This window comes from Littorina saxatilis, linkage group LG15 (assembly GCF_037325665.1).
Source record: "Littorina saxatilis isolate snail1 linkage group LG15, US_GU_Lsax_2.0, whole genome shotgun sequence".
Taxonomy (NCBI): Eukaryota; Metazoa; Mollusca; class Gastropoda; order Littorinimorpha; family Littorinidae; genus Littorina; species Littorina saxatilis.
In genome coordinates, this window is record NC_090259.1 from 25897612 (window position 1) to 25918741 (window position 21130).

Here is a 21130-nt window from a genome sequence, read left to right on the forward strand (position 1 = left end):
TTACTGGCACATTTTATGTTTATTTTCAACTGGTGCTTTTTGTCATTACTAAATATTAAAAAGTTTGGTTATGATTCACTTGCTGATCAAATATGGGTCATAGGTTACAGTGCGATATTCTCGACTGAAGTACAATATCTAACATAATAAAAGCAATATGTATCAAATATATTATGCTATTTATATGTTTGTGATCTGTCCCCATTGTCATTAAAGCCCTAACTCCCAAATTACGTGCAGAATTTAGAGAAAACTCCTCCCCGTTTAGCCTTCACCTTGACCCTTCTGGCCCGCACTCCCTGGCCGGGTGTGACGTCACACATCAACTCGACTCGGCAGTCGGCCCACTACACGACGAAATCCCGGAAAAAGATCAACAAGTCCTGCTTCATGTGTGTCGTGTGGCAGGAAATTAGTGTCAGTGTGTGAATGTGACTTTTGTTATGGCATCGGAGCCGTCATGGAGTCAGAATCATGACCGAAACGGTTCTCAGAGCAGCGAGTTTGACAGCTTCCTGAACTCTGGGACTTCAGCATGGATACGAGAGGGCGGAGAGAGGGGACCCAGCGCGACACAGTCTCTCGGTCTCAACGGGGTGCATCACGACTCGGACGCTGAATCAAAAGCTGATCAGTTCTCTGGAAACGGTCAGAAAATGGATACCAACGCGCCCAGTGAGCCCGCATCTTCGGCAGGTGAGCGCAGTAGAGCCCCACGCCCACTTAAAAGTCGTCCCGAAGACCGCATAAATTCCATTACTGACAACCCTTTCTACAAGTCATTTGGTGTCAGACATCCTCGATCTTCTCGCGATGTGCCATGCATGACCCCAGGTGCCAAGATGACTGTTGATGCTGATGGAAAGTTTGGGCTGCGTGAAGATCTCGGGGACTATAAACCAGGATCAGGGTTTGTTCACAAGCTGATGGGCAGGTTTGCTTCTCTTGGGGTACGAGAAGAGCCCCCTTCTTTGCATCATATAAAACATGCCTCCAGTTTTGATGATATTGTTGATGGACCCGAAGCACAAGTAGAATCAGATACTCGACACCGTGACAGAGGGCGACCAATGGCAAGTAACATGCAGCATCGAGCTAGAAGCGTGGATGCACTCAGTCGCAGGAGAGCCCCCCCATCACTTCCTGTTGCTCTTCGTCACATTGAACGAAAGTGGGAGAGCCCTGCTGTACCAGCAAAATCAACCCGGGATACCCACATAGTGGCGCCTGATGTGAAACTTGCACGAGACGACATCATACTCATTGAAAACCCACCATCAGAACCTCCTTCACATGAAAATAATATTGATGATGGTGGAGATAATGAGAATGCTGGTATTAATGTTACAAGCTTTAAAGGTGACATGCTGACTGATGAACTTCCCAAACCAAACACTGTGTCAACGGTACGTAGCTTATTCGAGTCGTGTAAGCCAATGAGTCCTACTTCATTAAATACTGGGGAACCTTTTTCTGGGTACAACGATCAGCCCTATACACCGCGAGATTCTGTAGTTACACCTAGAGACTCAGGTTCTACTCCTAGGGATGGAGGCTTGACACCTCGAGAGACTGTCTTGACTCCCACTCCCACTCCCAGGGAGTCAAACTCGACTCCCAGGGATAGCGTGTTGACCCCCAGAGACTCTAACCTAACACCCAGAGAACCCAGAACCTCTCAGCCACCATCACCCCGTGTTCACACAGATTTTTCGCAGAGATACGATGCATCAAAGAGTCGGTTTTCATGGTCTTCAGATTTCAAACCTGCTGGCAGTGTTGACTCGTCTAGTTCAGCTGCACCATCCTATCCTCCACCTCCCCTTCCTTCATCCTTCCCCTCTGTTTCCACGACTACTGCTGCTGCATCAACTGCTGAGGCTAAGGCCATGGAGACCGACACATCTGAGAACGTCAAGCCTTCGTTGATCAATGCTTCCGGCGGCGCTGAAAACCGTATGCCGCCTTCTCCACGCTCCACTGCTGCTGTCAAGGCCATTCCCGCTTCTCGCCCACTGATTCCCTCTCGACCCACAAGGCCTGCTAGTACAAGTTTGTCGAGTTCTAGTACAGTTGTACCCCCATCGTTCACCCCAAGCATTAAGAAGACAAGCCCTGTGATGCCAGTAGCCCCTTTCAAGGAGAACAATTCGGAAGAAGGAGATGAAAATCGTCACCTAATCTATGCCAAGAGGAGCGCCAGTTCCAGACCGAAAAGACCTGAGCGGGTGAAGCAGTATGAGGAGGTAAGCTCAGGTGCTGACACCACAAAAAGTTTGCAGGAGGAAGTGACAAAAGCTGACAATCAGAATGATGTACAGAAAGCAAACAAAGTGAATAATCGAGCACACGCCAAGGGACGTGCACCTCCAGTTCCTAGGCAGCGACAGTCAGAAGAGAGCCCCATCCAGTCACCACGACCAATGGAGACAAGTGAAAATCAGTGGACAGATGTGCTGAAACCTCTTTCACCTCGCATTGAGGACTCAGAGCCAGAGAGAGTGACTCTCACACCTGTTGAACAACCCAAGCCAGCCAAGGCTCCCCGCTCATTCTTTACCAAACCAGAACAAAAAACGTCCGCAGAGTTAGAGGTAAGCCGGTCTGTATCTCCTCCACAGTCAGAGGAAACAAAGATGGACACACTTGATGTTACGGCAGAAGACTCTAAAGCAGACACAGATGCGCCTATCCGAGGAATACCCACCATTATTGCAAACCGCATGAAACAGAACTCTCAAAACCAGTCTCAGAATACTGACGCTGGTCAGACAGGACTTCCTGGAGAATTGTTTGGCGTGCGTCTTGGTAAAACCCGACACGGAGAAGATCCAGCAGATGAGGCGGAGGAGATACCTCGTAAACGTCTCCACCCGGCTCCAGAAAAGACGGAAAAGGATCCTGCCGTGAGTGAAATCGAGAACCAGATCGCCAGCGTTCGCCGGAAGATGGAACATCAAAAGAAGAAGAATCAATCTGGTGTGTCGAAAGTGTTTGACAGCAGTCAGCTGAAGAAGAAGCCTAAAGATCAGTCGCGGGCTAACCCTGGTGTTCCTCGGCTTGATTTGAGTGGCATCACAGCCGACGAAAGCGGGGATGCCGGCAGGGTGGGTGGATATCGGGTAACACCAAGGGACATCAAACCCTGCAACATTGAGGTCGTCGGAGGCAACGTGTCCGTGGGAAGGAACTTGCTGGTGAAGCAGAGGAAAGCTAAGGTAAGGAAAGATGCATGCATGATAATTGATATGAATTGCATGTTGTGTGACTCCCCCCCCCCCCCCCCCCCCCTGTCATCAAACCACCCCCACCCCCCTTCTCGAGCGTGTAGTGCGGACATGTGTACTTATTGCAGACTATGAAATGCTCATGTATACATGGCCAAGAATCTGTCAAGGAGTCTAAAAAGTGTTACAATTTTTAGACTTTTTTAAACCTCCTTAATTTTACATGAATAAACATCTCGGTACTCCTGTCCTTCAATTGCAGCATTTGATTTTCCAGTCAAGTGTTCAGTTTATCAAATGTTTGCAGATAAAGCACAAATGATTGTATGTTACAATAATTTACACCATAACATAATTTTACGGTGCTGTCATTTTCTTAGGTTCAGCTTTAGGCAACTGTTTCACTATCCAATGGCTTGATTGCTGAATGTAGAGTTGAAGGGGGTGCGCCTTATGCGCTGTTGCACCTTGTAACCCGAAAAATACGGTAGGTAAAATGTCATTTACACCAAACGCATATTTTTAACTTAGAAGGACAATTAAATTACATCAAACACAACTTTTTCGCTCAATATCTTTAAAATTACAATCATCCTACCTAATGACCTTCCTCTGCAATGATTTTTAAGTAAGTTTGACCAGAAACATTTTTTAAAGATAGTTTCCCCTTTTTCATGATTATTTACACCAAATGTAACATGCAGACCAGCTAAAAAAAGAACGCTCAAAATCCAAAACCTATTTTCAGATCAAACTTTCAATAATCTAACATAGATGTTTCTCCATCCATTTCTGGACCAATTAAAAATTAGATTGAGATGATACCCTTATCAGTAACTTGGTTATTCAATGTACCATGCGTTTCGCGTAACGCCTTGTCACGGCTTGTGTGCCAAAAAAGGTGCTTTTTTTCTTGAACAAAGTCAATTTTCTCAGCATCCAGGCAACTGACACTGACAGACATACATTTGGTATGGTTAGAATCTGCATGAGGAATACTTCATAACTGTATTGTTTATATTGTAGTCATTTAAAAACAGAACAAAATACAAAGTGATAAAAGTATCCAGAACAGGATTTTTGCATTTAATTTGGACACCTTGACAGATTCTTGACCATGTATATTGTTGTGAATTCTATTGGTTTGCCCATAGGAAAAACTCACTGATTGTATGCACAGGCGTGTGCACATGTATGCACAGCGCATGTAATTCATGAGGTATACATAAAAGGATACATGTCGTTTAAACAGTGTTTTATTTTTAAAAAAATGCAAGGATACAACAAATTACATTTACAAGCATGTCTAGGACCAACAAGCTATAGCATACATGTATGCAAATAGATTGGCACACCAACATGCACATGAAGTTCAACACACACAGTGGCACATGTTATATATATTATAATGCATTGGCCATTGATTGACACAAAATTACTGAAACAGTGAAAGTGAAAGTGAAAAGAGGAAAATAGTTTGCTTGTCATGGGTTCCATTGTTTGGTCTTGCAGTGTTTGTTTATTTGTAAAAAAAACCCACTGAAATTATTAGTACTTACTGAGTTGTGCATATTATATCAGTTAAATCCTTGATTCATTGTCAGCTAAGGGGATGAAGGCAGCTGAATCATCAATAGAAATGTTAATGTCAAAAATTAAACATGTTTGTGCAACTTCATTTGGCCCAGAGCAGTTTTACAGCTAACAAAAAAGTAACATCAGTATGACGGCTTACTAGTGCCAAAACCTGGGGTTACCCATTATCACGTGATAATTACTAATTAACGCTGTCAGTTACTGTTTTCACTCGTTAGTTATTCATTTTCACGGGATAATTAGTAATTTTCACGGGAAAATGACTAATTTTTAGTTTTGGCACTAGCAATCCGTCAGGAAGTGAGCCAAAACTAAAAAATAGTCATTAACAGGTGAAAGTTAGTAATTTTCCCGGAAAAATTAGTAATTAACACGTGAAAATGGTAATTATGAAGGGAAAATTACTAATTTTCCCTTGATAATTACAATTATGAGGTTTTGGCACTAGTAAGCCCTATGACGGCTTACTAGTGCCAAAACCTGGGGTTACCCATTATCACGTGATAATTACTAATTAACGCTGTCAGTTACTGTTTTCACCTGTTAGTAACTCATTTTCACGGGAAAATTACTAATTTTTAGTTTTGGCACTAGCAATCCGTCAGGAAGTGAGCCAAAACTAAAAATTAGTAATTAACAGGTGAAAGTTAGTAATTATTCCGGGAAAATTAGTAATTTTCCCGGGAAAATTAATAATAAACACGTGAAAATGGTAATTATCAAGGGAAAATTAGTAATTATTTCTTGATAATTACAATTATGAGGTTTTGGCACTAGTAAGCCGTCATACATCAGTTCTAATGATTAACGTTTCTGCTAAAACATTAACCATAACTATAAATAGTAAGAATGTGAGTGTGCTCTAGACTGGCCACACTGGAGGCTGGCGATATGATGGATGACCCATAAAGACCTTCTGACATTGGTGACAGGTGATGAGTGACGCCCCAACAGTAGATTGATGACTTGATTAGTCATGTCCGCTCTAGAGCTGCTTATGATGCAGCTTTACACTATCAGTATCACTGTATCAGTATCACTGTAAGTGTATGATAAATCCTTCTTAATCATAGAATGTAAGTATCAAAGTACTTATAAAAGGCGAGACTGCTGATCAGAGCAGAAGGTGGTAATGGTATAGAAGCTGTGAAGAAGAACACTTGACATTAATTAACGCTCAACGTTGAAGCCATAAATTGTAATTTATAAGTACTGTGGTAGTGGTTACTCACAGGTCTAATATAGTCTTGAGTCGAGCGTTTGAAAATGCCTGAGCCTGAAGGCGGGTGTAACTTACACCTCTTGGTATCAGTCTGCCTTAGAGATGAGGACGACAGTTTGCCGGATGGCCAGAATAGCGCGCTGCATTTTCCTGCATAGAACTAAAGCGCGTCTGCCGCGACGGTGCCTGAGCTAAACATTGGCGGGCACTGCTCACAGCTCGGCACACGGCACCGGAAACATTCTCCGTCCCTTCACCTCTCTCGCCACCACCCGCCCTACCCTTGGTCTCATGCCTGAATACAGGGGAACCCCCTGTTGGTTTAAAACTTCCTCCTTTGACTGTCCTTTCTCAGATGTTCTCTTTAATTTAAAGTTTATAGCATCTGTAAATTTACCTCCATTTTTAAGACTCCCTTTTAGGACCTGATTTTCGTACAGTTTGGAAGATCGCAAAAGGGGGGTTCCACTGCACTAGTTATGTTAGAACTCTTCCTTACAGTGCTCAGCAAGTTTAGTAGAGCTATGTATCGTCAGAAATTCTGAGCTGAATTTAAGACTGTTTGCCAGATGGATTTAGTAAATTGACTTCATTCTGGAGTAACAAATTTAAGGAGATTTAATTATGACTGAAAGTGAAAGAAGTTGCATTATTTTGCCAAAAAAACAAAAGATTTTTTTTTTTTTTCCCAAATGCCAAAAAAAAAGTCTAGGGTCGCGCGAAAAAAATAGGGTCGGTCGGGTTACCGTAAACAGACTATTTTTTTTTTTTTTTGCCTTAGTACTTTGGGTTAGCTGTTCATGAATAAAGTACAGTTACAAGAGATAATATAAGTTGTCAAGTTCTGGGCCGTGGAAATACATGAGCATGCCCAACTAGCAGGTGTGCAACACTTATTATTTATGAATCTTAAACTCGATCATGCTCCAGCCTCAGTTAATTTGTGTAAACTTACCGTTATACTACTGCATCACCTACCAAAACTATGATTATATTTTTCAAGCCCAGCCGAAAGGTCTCTGAAGTGAAGAAGCAATACATAGAAGGAGAGAGTTTGAACAGGAACTAAGTAGTCCTCTTTCAGGGATGAAGAGAATATGAGAGGTCCCTTCAGTGGGATTTCCTCAGACTTCTGAGCACCTTTCCAGCAATATCAAAATATCAGCAATAGTATCAGGGCTTGAGTCTCACGGTCCTTCAACTCCAAGCCTCCACTTTGTCCCATACACACTTTTAACTTTTAAGTGTGCTTGCACAAAGTGAATGCTCAGAGTAAAGAATAAACGAGATTCAAATTTATTTTTTAAACACAGCCTTATCAAGTTATGACACAGTATAGTCTTCAACAGTTTTACTTTCAGGTTATGATTTCAACTTCTGTGTATCTATCTGGGTTTGTTTCAAAATAATGATTTATAATGAGATTTTGTTGTTGTCATCAATTTTCTGTCAACAAAAAAAACAAACATTTTCACTTTCAGTACAAAGAAAAATTGAGATTGAAGCTCACTTTAGCAGATTCTTCTTAAAAATATAAAGCATAAACACAGACTTTAAGTGCTTGTACATTCGTCCATATTGCTTTAATCAGATCAGAATCAGAAATATTCACTTGTTGCTCTCAAGGGCATACACACGAGATATAATCGGTTCAAGTGGTGAAGAGTGTATGCTAGTCGTCACTAGTAAAAAGCTGAGCTCTGTGCATTTTATGATACATTATAGTATGCTAAATTGTTCAGACAGAGAATATGACAACATTTAGATAATTTGTCTGAATCCTGCATTTTGCAAGTCAAGTGTGTGTGTGTGCACCTTGGTGTCATGACTCATGTTTCATGTTAGTCAGGAAATCATAACTATGAAACAAGTCCGCTTTCAGTTTTAGGGTCTTATATTGGATGGAGAAGTAGTTTAAAATGGTAAAAACTAGCAGTGTAATGTGACAACAACTGTCATGAGTATGGCCATTTTCAAGCAACTGATAAACGTTTTGTTGGATAATTTCTTTGAATTTATTTTCCTCTTTTAAACTAGTTTCAAAAAAATGGTTACTTGAGCAGAACATAAAGAGTAAACGATCCGGAATGATGATAACTTCAACATTTTTACGTGGAGTTAAATCTTATTTGTCAGAATTCCCTTGAGGATAGGGAAAACAAACAAGAATGACGGATCTTTTTACCAGGAGTGCCTCATTTTATGCATGAATCATTGAATGTGGGGCAGGGTTGCTCGCAACTGTAAGCAGTGAATGCACCAAGGCACGGAACTTGTTTAGTTTGACGCAACAACAGCTGAGTTGAGTGACAATGAGATGATTACCATTGCACTGGGTTATGTCTGTAACTTGTCGGGTTGTGTGAGTGCTCAATTTTGTAGTGTGGCGTAGATGTGAACAGACTGTGTGTTGATTTGCGACACGTACTGTGAACATTTCTATAGACATTTATTTTGGGATTATATTTATATATATCTATTTCCTCTCTGTGCCACCTTTTAATCAGTAGGATCTCACTGTGGTACATTTGGACATGTATAACTATAAGTTATTTTGATAATTTGACTCACTCTTTTTCCATCACCTCCATTTATATAGTTTTTGTGGTTATAGTTATAAATTCGTAAAGCACTGTGGCAGACAGACATGTGTGAGCTAAGTAAGTTCTTCTCTTTCTCTAACGGGCTTGCACACACACTTTCACACACACACACAGAAACACACACACACACTTTCTTTCTTTCTTTATTTGGTGTTTAACGTCGTTTTCAACCAACACACACACACACACACACACACACACACACACACACACACACACACATGCTGTATGGTATTGAATGTTACAAGTGTGTGCATTAGAATGTTTTATTGATGTCTGGTTTAAGTTATAATGCTACTGGACATTTTTAAAATTCCTCATGGTTATCAGTGTAATTGTTGATTACATTCTTGAGACAAAGGTTTGAGAAAATTTTCTAAAAATCAAACAGCACTGATAATGTTACACAAACTGCTTAGTTGTAACCCTACACTGTCTACTACACGGCGACCATTCTAGTTGGCTAAAATTGAAACTGTTCTTCTTCTTCTTCTACGTTCGTGGGCTGAAACTCCCATGTACACTCGTGTTTTTTGCACGAGTGGAATTGTACGTGTATGACCGTTTTTACCCTGCCATTTAGGCAGCCATACGCCGCTTTCGGAGGAAGCATGCTGGGTATTTTCGTGTTTCTATAACCCACCGAACTCTGACATGGATTACACGATCTTTTCCGTGCGCACTTGGTCTTGTGCTTGCGTGTACACACGAAGAGGGATAAGCCACTAGCAGGTCTGCACATAAGTTGACCTGGGAGATCGGAAAAATCTCAACACTTAACCCACCAGGCGGCCGCGGCCGGGATTCGAACCCTCGACCTTTGAAACTGTTAATGTGATATTAAATTTCCATGTGTACAGCTTCACCCCAAGGAAATAAAACTGTTTTATGTGAATTGCTCTCTTCCACATAGTTGTGCATGGCAACTGTTGCCATGGCATCAGATACCATTGGGGTAATGTCTATTAGTAAGTATCCTCATAAAACCGGTAGATTCTTTTTGTTTGCTCAGTTTGATAGTCGCCTAAATACTGATAAATACTGATAGTTCATTCACTAAAATCAAAAAGTTGAAAAAGAGATAAAAGGACCAAAGTATGCCGAATATATATCTGTGAAGATAAGGGACAATAAGTAGATTGTACTACAAATGACCGGAAAAGTCAGATCAATTTTTGTAACTGACTAACTGATTGTAATGCTCAAGGCATATTTGACTGCAAAATACAGTGAACAGTTGGGAAATATGATTTACTCTATTGGTGAACACAATTTTAATATCCACAAGTATTTTGTATTGCTCCAAAGTCTTTTGTAATGTGCAATGGCAGTGCACATTTATAAAAGCGATGTCTGCCCTAAATATTTACCAGGGATATAATGTCTGAAAAAAGCATAATATATTTGTGTCCTTAATTGTTATAGTTTCAAGTGTATGATCTACTGTACTATTACTTATTAGTACAGTGTACTACAGGAAACAGGAAGAGTTTTGAGCAAGACAGTGTGTGAAGGTGGGGTTGGGATGGGTTAACCATTGTGAAAGCGTGACTTATCTGATGACACTTTAGATGGGTGTACCAAGTCACAAGTGTAGGCTTGAGTTTTATGATCTCTCTTTGACACAAAACTGTGGGCTTGCTAATGTACATCACACAAATGGTGCTTGTGCCCTTTGTTTCTGCTCTTCCAGTCCATGACTCAGCCTTTGAAGAAGAAAGTTGTGATTTTTAAGGAGAGTTTCATGGTCACTGAATAAACCATTGGCCTTTGCAGTGGGTGTTATAGTGCATTGGATTTCTTTTCATCTGTTTAGTTTCTCCAGTTAAGTTGCAATGAGACTCATACTCATAGGGAATGACTGTTAGCATTCGAAATTTGTCAAAATTCAATATTAAGAGAGCGCCTTAGAACAATACTTTCCCCATTACTAGTGTAGACACACCTGTCGGTAGCGACCAGCCAATAAGGGTCTGACCAAAAGTGGTCGTTATAGACAGGTAGTAAGTCATGGAAAGGTGAATCATATACAAAAAAACTTGTTGGGATCTCATATTTGGACACGGTCATAAGGCAAAAAAAAAAAAATTGTCTGTTTCTGGTAACATGGCTAAAAAAAATAGGGTTGGTAGGTAGGGATTTTTAAAATTTTTTTTACATTTTTTTTTTTACCCCAAATGTAGACCAATAAAACTAACTTTAAAAATCACGCAAAGAGACTGGATTCACTATACGTAGAGACAAGACACTCAACACATTTACAAATCGTCAGCGGACTTTCGTTTTCACACGTTTTTGTTGTTCATTTTCTCACCCTGTCCTTTACCACCAACAAAACAAAACAAAATTTTTGAGTTTGGAAAAAAAAAGTTTAGGGTCGGCGCCGAAATTTAGGGTCGGTTGGGTGACCAGAAACAGACAAATTTTTTTTTTTGGCCTAATCTAATGGGTAGGCCAGGTGCATGGTCATAACTGAGAGGGAGTGGTCCCCAGGGCAGGATTGACTGTACTATTCTCAAGCCATTCATGGTTACTCATACAATAATGGAAGCCTATACTGTGCTAAACAATTGATCTGAGAACAAAATCTGGAAGATAAAACTTCTGCTGGACATACATGGTAGTATTGTCCTTTTGATAGCTAGTCTTGAGTGGTTTTCAGTGTATTTTTGATGGTGACACCAAATTTGTTGAGGGAGGGATGAACATTCAGAAACACACACCAGTGCACACACTCACACACACACACACACACACACACACACACACACACACACACACACACACACACACACACACACACACACACACACACACACACACACACACACACACACACACACACACACACAGTACATACACACACGAGCACACACATGCCAAGTTAAAGCTAATGTCACTCGACTCACTGTCAGCGTAGTGTTGCATAGATGAAATTTGTCAAATAATCAATCTCTGTCACCAATTAAAACCTCCCCATTGTCAATGCAATATGGGACACATGCAGTGGCCGTAGTAACAGGTCAAATATCATGCCTGTTTTATTATCAGGGCAATGTATGTCATTCTTCCTGTCGAATGTGTGACAATCACTGAATGAATCGGTTTGTTTACTTTGCTTGTTTAAATATTTATACCTCAAAAGTTCACAGATATATATATATATATAGAGGGACAAAGAATGTAAGAAATAGAAGGAAAAAAACACGCAACAAGAATAAGATAACAGTATTTACTACAACATTTTATAGATAATTTGTTCCAAAAACAACCCAGTTTAACAATGTTTTAAAAATAACAAACTTTAAGATTGGCCCAATTCTAAACTTGAAGTCTATACAATACAAATATATCACTATCAGTACTTCCTTGTACCTTTCTGTAGTTGAATCAACTTTAGTTACCCAGTGGGGTTTTTTTTTCTTAGAGGGTGGTCATGAACGTTTGAAGATGATTTGTCAAAGAGAGTGTTGCTCTGCCTTCTATTGTTGCAGTGCGGTGGTGGGCAATCCCCCAGTGTGTTGATAATGATACCCTTACAACTGTTATTTGAGCCCTGAATACCCCTGTACACAGTTCAACTCAAATGCTTGAAATGCTTTTGGGTCCTGAATGTAGTTGTAACAGCCTTGGAGGGTAACATCAGGCATGGGAATTGTTCTCCTTAAGGCAAATTTCTACCAAAATGTAATAGTAATACTCTTCCCGCCGAATATAAAATTTAAAATCTCTTAAAAACCTAGCACAGGTTTATGTACATTAATTCTTCTGAAAGCAATAACCTTCCATTGAATATTTCCTTTCATCCTCAAAATTGCTCTGAAAAAAGCAGAAATTCTATTTCTACGGGTGCTGCCCAGGAATTAATCCCATTCCCAACACCCTCATACCACGTTAACATGAGATATGTGTTTGTGAGTGTGTGTGTCTGACTCTCTCTGACTCTCTCTCTCTCTTGGTTTCTGTCTGTCTGTCCATGTGTTCATTTCCTGTGAAGAATGGGGGTGAATTTGTTTACCACATTTTGTGAGTGAATATATAATTTATACAATGCAGCAATTTTGTGTTGAACTAACATGACAGTACCCAATACATTGCATGAGAGTATGGACTTAAATGTTGCTCAACTCAGGTCATTCAGACCAGCATTTAAGGACATTTCTTAGGTATATACACATACTTGTAATCGTCTGTCCAGTATCAGTGGAGGCATGCGGAATGTGTGACGTCCTGACCCATTGTAATCTTATAGTTATACCTATAGTCAACTCAGCGTGGTTATCTCTTGTGTTGGTATGTGCAGCCTTCCATAGTCATAACCACAGGCCTTTATCTGTTCTGAGTCCACATCTTAAGCCCTCATGTGATTGTCTCAAAGTAGCCCGGAGACGCCTAATATTTGAATAGCTAGTATCAGAGTTTAGGGAGATATTTATAAGTATTGTATAGATAGTCATCTCTGGATTTACATGGCTGTACTGCTGAGCTTAAGGAAGCAAAAAACAAGAATTGTAGGTTATTGGAACGTTTGATTATTGACAAAACAAAACGTTACATTTACAGTTCGTCGACCCAGTGGTCTTTTAAATAGACAGATTTAAGACAAACACTTATGATACAAATAATACACTTTTTGCTTTAGTCTTTTGGAGCTAGGAAGCGTAAAGATCTGAAAAAAACACCTTTTGTTGGAAGATTTCCCATCCAAAGAGGGGAGGGATGTATGGTGGGGCCAGCATGTGTGCTTGTTTTGTTGTTTGTTTGTCATGTTTTTGTTGTTGTTTGTGTGTGTGTGCGTGATTGTGTGTGTTTGCAGGGAAATAGCGCTTTGTTCTCTGTTTAGACACCAACACACCATTGGCAAATGGCACACGTAATGCCTTCTTTTCCTTGGTTATTATGACATCATTTAGGCCTTATAATATATATACATAATAATAATTTGCCAAATGATATCTCTTTTATTTCCACATTTTCAGCCAAGTTGTAGATACCACTTTCATAAGCCTTGTGCATGTGCACACATATGCCCTTCGTGGTCGGCTGGGCGTTAAGCAAACAAACAAATGTGCACACATACGGTTTTTTTCTCTCTAAGTTAAACAGGTATCATTTTCAGAAGGCAGTATAATGCAGTAAACTAAAAAGTGAACTTAAAGCACAAAAAGACATCTTTTTACTCATTGGCAGTTTTGCCAGCTAATGTGCAAACCTGTGCAAAAAAAAACTATAGCTCTAGTGTCACGATCAGCAGACAAAACATCCCTGAATGTACATTTTATGCACAACCCCCTCGACCCTCACCTTTAAGTCGATTTTACACCTCACTAAGACCTTCCTGGTGGGGCCAAGTTACTCCATGGTTCAGTGGCTGTGGAACTGCTGTGTGCTGTTTTCTTTAACGTTTTTGCCCTGTTTGCCTGTCAATTACATATGTTACTGTGGTATGAGGTGATGATTCATTGGGTAAGTGGGCCGTGACAGGCCAAAAAACCAAGTTCACAATGTCTGATGTTTTCAGGGTTTAAAAAAGGGGGATGCAGGGATGTGGAAAGCAAGGATTTGTACGTAACTTCAACATAATTATTTCCTCCCTGTGTAAACTTATCTCCCAACTCACCATAGAACTGTCCACAATGTTCTTCTTCTTCTGCGTTCGATGTTGGTGGCCGTGCTAGATCCTCAGACCAGTGGCTGCCAGGAAGTCCGCAGTCTTGCGCAGTTCGTCGGCAGGACCCCAGAGTTTGGCTCCAACACTGGTATGCAACATATGTCTATTTGTTGTGACTTGAGGAACTGTTGCAGTTCAAGTTTCTTCTGTCGCACCCCTTCTGCATTCCAATGCATGATGCGAAGTTGTTGACCGGTAGCTCTATTCTGCCCTCCCCCGGTCAAAGGAAGAGGGTCAGAACCGCAGTCAGTCGCTGAAGTTGGACCTCCTTGAGGCTGGAGGCCCGGCGCCGTCCTACCCTGGCTGCGGGACACCAGGACGACACCACATCGATCTAAGGATAATTGTACGGCCATATTATCGTGGGAGCGTAGACAGCCGATTTTCTCCCCACGCCAAGTTGGCTGCTGTCTTCCGTCTTCGGTGGTTGAGGTTCTTACTCAGGGTTGCCTCCTCCCCAAGAGTAGCTGCCTTGCTGGGCTGTCGAGTCCACTCTACCCGGGTTTGACGTCGAAGTTTTCCTTCTTGTAGCCTTTGCCTTTCCCAAGGCGCACACAAGGCAGTGCGGGTTTTGAAATCGGAGTTGTCCTTCTCCTAGATGAGCGACCATCCAAGGTTAACGAGCCCCATCTGCCCGAAGCAGCTGGTTTTAAGGCGCCAGTGACCCGCCTGCATCCCTTCTCCTGTTAGTCGAAGACAGGGCCTGCCACGTGAAGGCCAGGAGCTGGATTTGACTGTCAGAGGTGTTTGGAGACACGAAGCCATTTGGAGCATTTCTTGGGAAGTAGGCGCTTATCTCTACTTCCACCCCGGCATAACAGTCCTTGGGCCCCTGTCCACAATGTTGCATGCGATGAAATCCTCCTCCTCTTTGAGACATGCCCAAAGTCTACCACATGACTGCTTTCTGTTTGCAGTGGAAATTTGTCGCTGAATTGATTTCTTAACTAATCATTCCTGTGTCGATCTGTAAAGTTAATTCAACAACAAAATCAACTACAAAAAACGCGTATATTGGAAGCAGCCAGTTCATTGATTTTTTCTTATCCCATGTAAAAACCCTGGACAGATCTGTGATAGTGTACATGATCATTATTACACTGGAAAGATTTTATTTTTAACAAGTGTGACTAATTACAGCAAAGTTCAAATTTTCTGTGTGTTTTTGTACCAGCTTCTTTGTTCATGGGGTGAAACTCCAACGATCTTTTAGTTTTTTGTGCACAACCATTTTTACATCGATGTTTGTGTCCTAATCATGTTTATATTCAAGTCTTTTGCTGATGTACAAGAGAAAATTCTGAACTTTGCTATAATCAAACACACAATTAGGTCATGTATAAGTACATTTTAAGCTAAGATGGTATTAGCTAAGATGGCACCTGATTGCACCATTAGCTTCTTTGGACGAAACAATTTTGTTGGGGGTTAGGGAGGGGGGGGAGTGGAGGTTTGGAGATGAGGCATCATAGTGGGGGGGGGGGGGGTGGTACCACCCTGTAACCCACCCCCCCTCCCCCCAAGCTTTGAATGGAGCATTTGCGCCTTTCACAATGTCCCATCAGAATAGTATAGACCCTATCGGTATTCCAAGCTGTCGCAAACTTCAAAGCATAGCAAAGCATGTTGTATGGCTATCTCGCGAGAGCTACGAATGCTGATGTTCGCAGTTCTTGCGACTTTCGAATAATAACAAAGCATGTCTCGCGAGAGCTGCTCAAATACGGAAAAGGTCTATAATGTGTCCCATGGTTTTTTTCTCACAGGCTGAACTCTGCTGGTGGGCTGATCGGTCTTTTCACCACTCCTGGTTGTGGGAAATGTTTTTACATTTAGTCAAGTTTTGACTAAATGTTTTAACATAAAGGGGGGAATCGAGACGAGGGTCGTGGTGTATGTGTGTCTGTCTGTCTGTCTGTCTGTGTGTGTGTGTAGAGCGATTCAGACTAAACTACTGGACCGATCTTTATGAAATTTGACATGAGAGTTCCTGGGTATGATATCCTCAGACGTTTTTTTCATTTTTTTGATAAATGTCTTTGATGACATCATATCCGGCTTTTCGTGAAAGTTGAGGCGGCACTGTCACGCTCTCATTTTTCAACCAAATTGGTTGAAATTTTGGTCAAGTAATCTCCGACGAAGCCCGGACTTCGGTATTGCATTTCAGCTTGGTGGCTTAAAAATTAATCAATGACTTTGGTCATTAAAAATCTGAAAATTGTAAAAAAAATATTTTTTTTTATAAAACGATCCAAATTTACGTTCATCTTATTCTCCATCATTTTTTGATTCCAAAAACATATAAATATGTTATATTTGGATTAAAAACAAGCTCTGAAAATTAAAAATATAAAAATTATGATCAAAATTAAATTTTCGAAATCAATTTAAAAACACTTTCATCTTATTCCTTGTCGGTTCCTGATTCCAATAACATATAGATATGATATGTTTGGATTAAAAACACGCTCAGAAAGTTAAAACGAAGAGAGGTACAGAAAAGCGTGCTATCCTTCTCAGCGCAACTACTACCCCGCTCTTCTTGTCAATTTCACTGCCTTTGCCATGAGCGGTGGACTGACGATGCTACGAGTATACGGTCTTGCTGCGTTGCATTGCGTTCAGTTTCATTCTGTGAGTTCGACAGCTACTTGACTAAATGTTGTATTTTCGCCTTACGCGACTTGTTCATTTTTAAACAAGCATGAATGATTTATAATGATAAAATTGGAACATGCATGAATGGTTTTTAATGAAAAAATTGGAACAAGCATGAATGGTTTTGAATGAAGAATGGCTTTAAAATATATGTCATTGCATGGGAAGAGTAGTCAGTGTTGGGAAGAAAATATCTTCTTTTTTTTTTTTAGGTAGATAAGGATTAGTTGTTACCTGTAAGCTTTCTTGATATGGTCCTCTGTTAGCTTATTTTGAGCCAGTAACTTGGAGTGTAGGCTCAGATCATGAAACGCTTTAGCCATTTTCCAAGACCTTATGGTGGTTTAGTACCTGTAGTGGACTAGCTAGTCTTTCGGATGAGACGAAAAACCGAGGTCCCTTCGTGTACACTACATTGGGGTGTGCACGTTACAGATCCCACGATTGACAAAAGGGTCTTTCCTGGCAAAATTGTATAGGCATAGATAAAAATGTCCACCAAAATACCCGTGTGACTTATAGGCCGTGAAAAGTAGGATATGCGCCGAAATGGCTGCGATCTGCTGGCCGATGTGAATTCCATCTCACACGTCATAAATAAATCCCTGCGCCTTGAATATGTGCGCGATATAAATTGCATAAAATAAAAATTTAAAAAAAAAAAAATCCCTGCGCTTAGAACTGTACCCACGGAATACGCGCGATATAAGCCTCATATTGATTGATTGATTGATTGAGTAACACAGGTGGATATATTCTTAGTCGTCTTTGCCCCGGTCTGTGGTCTAAGTAATGCCACCAGAGTCTGCCATTGAGGTAATTGTCTGCAAGTTAGAAAGGCTTTCTTGACTTTGACTTGACTTGACTTGATCAGTGGTTGTCATGAGGCCCGTGAGGGCCTGTTCACCATTCCAAAGTTGATGAAAAAATACACAAAAAGGAGGCAATCGCCCTAAGTCCATCCCTCAGTTCCCGTATTTCTCTCTTGAATGTTCTTCTTCATACTGACAGTGGTGAATCACCTGTATATATGGAAATGACATGAAATACATGTCAAGTGCGCGTGACATGCTAATGCCACATTTTTTGATCAGCTAGCCTTTGGGAAAAAGACAATTATCCGCACCGCACTTACAAATTAACTCTATGTATAGCTTTCTGTTAGTAGATGAGTCTCTCTCTCTCTCTCTCTCTCTCTCTCTCTCTCTCTCTCTCTCTCTCTCTCTCTCTCTCTCTCTCTCTCTCTCTCTCTCTCTCTCTCTCTCTCGTTTGTTGGTTTGTTTGCTTGCTTGCTTTTCTGTTTGTCATTTATCAGAATGTTGTATTATTTAGATGTAAGGACAGGTTGTAACAAAAGGCTTAGCTTTAAACCTCTATCCTTGTAAAATAAAGTTCCATCATCATCATTATCATCATCATCATCCCTCTCCCTCCCTCTTTCTGTGACTCTCTCTTTCTGTGACTCTCTCTCTCTCCCCCCCCTCTCTCTCTCTCTCTTGAAGACTTTAAAGTTCACACAAACAAAAAACTAATTGCTGGAGTATGGGGCCCACAAGCACTATAGCTTAGCTATAATCACTCTACATTGAGCCAGCTAGCTGACAGGCCCAGTGATGGATGTATGCAGAGATAGGAATAAGGTCCACTGTTTCCAGCTCCACAAAAAACTTGCAAATTATGCACCCATCACACAGTCTGTGAGTGTGAGCTTGTAATAATGGACACAGCTCATGCATAAAACATAGAATTATAATGTTCATGTTCATATTCATGAGTAAGTGTTAGATTGTTTGACAATTTTTTGCCAACAGAAATTCATATTAATTGTCATTACTATTTGACTTGTAGTAGTTTTTGAACAGGTGAAGAGTTACATGCACCTTTGATCTGCACAATTTCATAAATTTGTGAACCTTAATTTGTTTCCTGTTCCAGCTTTCATTGCATATTACCCGAATGTATCCTTGTGCTGATTTAGTTGTCAGTGCTTTTGTGGATAACAGGAAAATGTCAAGAATACAAAATTGCATATTGGTGTTTTTGAGCTGCTAATAAAATGTCCAAATGATATGCACATTTTACCCATGCACACTACTTTATCAAAGGCAGTCAAATGTTTCTGTTTGTAGAGGTGAAGGAATTGATTCCACGCTGGCAGCTGTGCACACAGGCTGATTGATGTGGAATGACATGAAGGGTACTGAGTCCCTGTAATACTTTTAATAGCAGATTATTCGATTCCCTCAAAAAGTGCATGCCCACGAAATTAGGGAGGGCTAGAGCCTACAGTGGGCCATAAAACGTGCAGTATGGATTTGGCAGGGTGACAACAGAAAGACGGGATGAAGAAAGTTGATAGTTCAATCATGGCCGCCTGTTGCGCAGCGCAGTGTCAACACAGGGACTGTTGGGCAGGGAACAACGTCAACGCCTCCTTTGCCCCTCGTTTCTTCAACAGTAATTTGAAAAGGAATCCCTAACCCTACCATACTGCTATACCTGTCTTTTTAGTTTTTCAAGGTGGAAATCAAAGTCACTGTGCTTTTTTAAATACATGTATAATTTTAACTTTTGATTTTAACACCAAAGAGAAGCAAACAGTGATACTGGTACACGATGTCAAAAATGTACTATTGAAAAAGTTTTCCCAAGCAAAAATTACTTTTTCACTCCGAAATCATGCAGGTTTTGTTCTTGTTATTATTTGTAGGTAAATATGGCAGCTGAGAATTTGTTGGTACGTACCTTTTAACCTGTCTGACATGAAGCATTTAAGTTTAGCAGGTCTGTTGCAATCCGACGGAATCACAGAATATTTGTTCACCCAGACCAGTTTAAATTACAAGTAATTGTTACCCATGTGTATGATATAAAAAAAATAAAAGGCGGCCTAAAGGTGTGTTTAGGTGAAAAGAAGAGTGTATATTTTATGAATTAGAATTCTGTCACTGTGTTTTCATGCTCCACATCAAATCAAAATAAAGACCATGGAGTTATAGCCTTCTGTTGCATTATATTGAGACTACAAGGTTGCCCGCGAAACAGCAGCTATCCAAAGAATGTTGACACTAGCAATAGACAGGGATCACAATAAAAGTTTTATTGTATGACCAGCTGGTGATCGAAAGATTTCGAAAGCTACAAGAAAGCTCGCACCATTTTCTTAAGCATTTCAGTCCGTTTTCCACATGACTGCCATCTGAGTGTTATCCTTGTGTTTCTCTGAATCAGTGAATGGTGTAATTTTATGTTATAGTCGTGTAGATATGGAGTCAAATACCATGCAGGTTTATTTTGTCTTGCTTTTTCATTTGCATTAAGTATCTATAAATAATAATCTGATGTCAAATATAAATTGTTCTGGTTATATTATGGATCCCCAGGGGGCTTCACTTGTTCTTAATTTATTCTTGGTTTCTTGTTATTAAAACTGAGTAATTACTAGTCTGTTCCATTTGATTTTCATTTGAATATTCCATTTGATTTTAATTTTAAATTCACTAGAACTTTTTTTCCTCTCTCTCAGTTGAGTCAGCTGCTTGTGTTTCTTTTTCTATTTGTGTATGTTTTAGTGCATCAGTTTGACTTCTTCTTGGTTAGCTCTTTTTCTGATTTGTTTAATTTTTTGAGAAAGATGATGCAATTAGAAAAGTGCCATTAGTGAGTGTATGTCGTCTGAGTGTCCGACTGTTTGACTGAATACACAGGCTTTTTAAGTGTCTTTACACCCTCATTTAAGTTTGTGAAATGGCTAGCAGTGCCTCCGGTCACTTAAAAACAAATCTGGCGGATCTTATTTGCAATCAGTGTGGTATGCAAATTGCAATAATCAATGCACTGCATTAGGACGGAGTGGGAGGCAGGTATTTCCGTCCATTAGCCTGGGAGAGCAAGTGGTCCCCACTGACCAAATGCAATCACTGAATCAGTCAATGAAGGGGGAAAAAGTGGATATGATTGGACGGCTGACGGGAACACGGGGAGGGGGGGAGGGTGGTGAGGTGGCTAATGGTAAGAAGGCAGCAGGGAATGGGGAAGGTGATGGCTGACCCTTTGGGGTCACATTCCTCACCCTCTCCCCTTCAATCAGTCATAATCCTTCTCCCACTTCCCTCTCCCTCCCCCCCCCCCTCCCCCTTATGTTCCCCTC

The 21130-nt window shown here is 40.7% G+C and overlaps 1 protein-coding gene across 1 annotated transcript in view; it reads left to right on the forward strand.

The window, feature by feature from the left end:
• Positions 1-320: 320 nt before the first annotated feature.
• LOC138948916 (proteoglycan 4-like) overlaps positions 321-21130 on the forward strand; it is a 36647-nt gene continuing 15837 nt past the window's right edge. The window contains exon 1 of the mRNA XM_070320550.1: positions 321-3218. Coding sequence (XP_070176651.1) covers positions 444-3218 — 2775 coding nt within the window. The 5' untranslated portion in view covers positions 321-443. The remainder of the gene's footprint in view (positions 3219-21130) is intronic.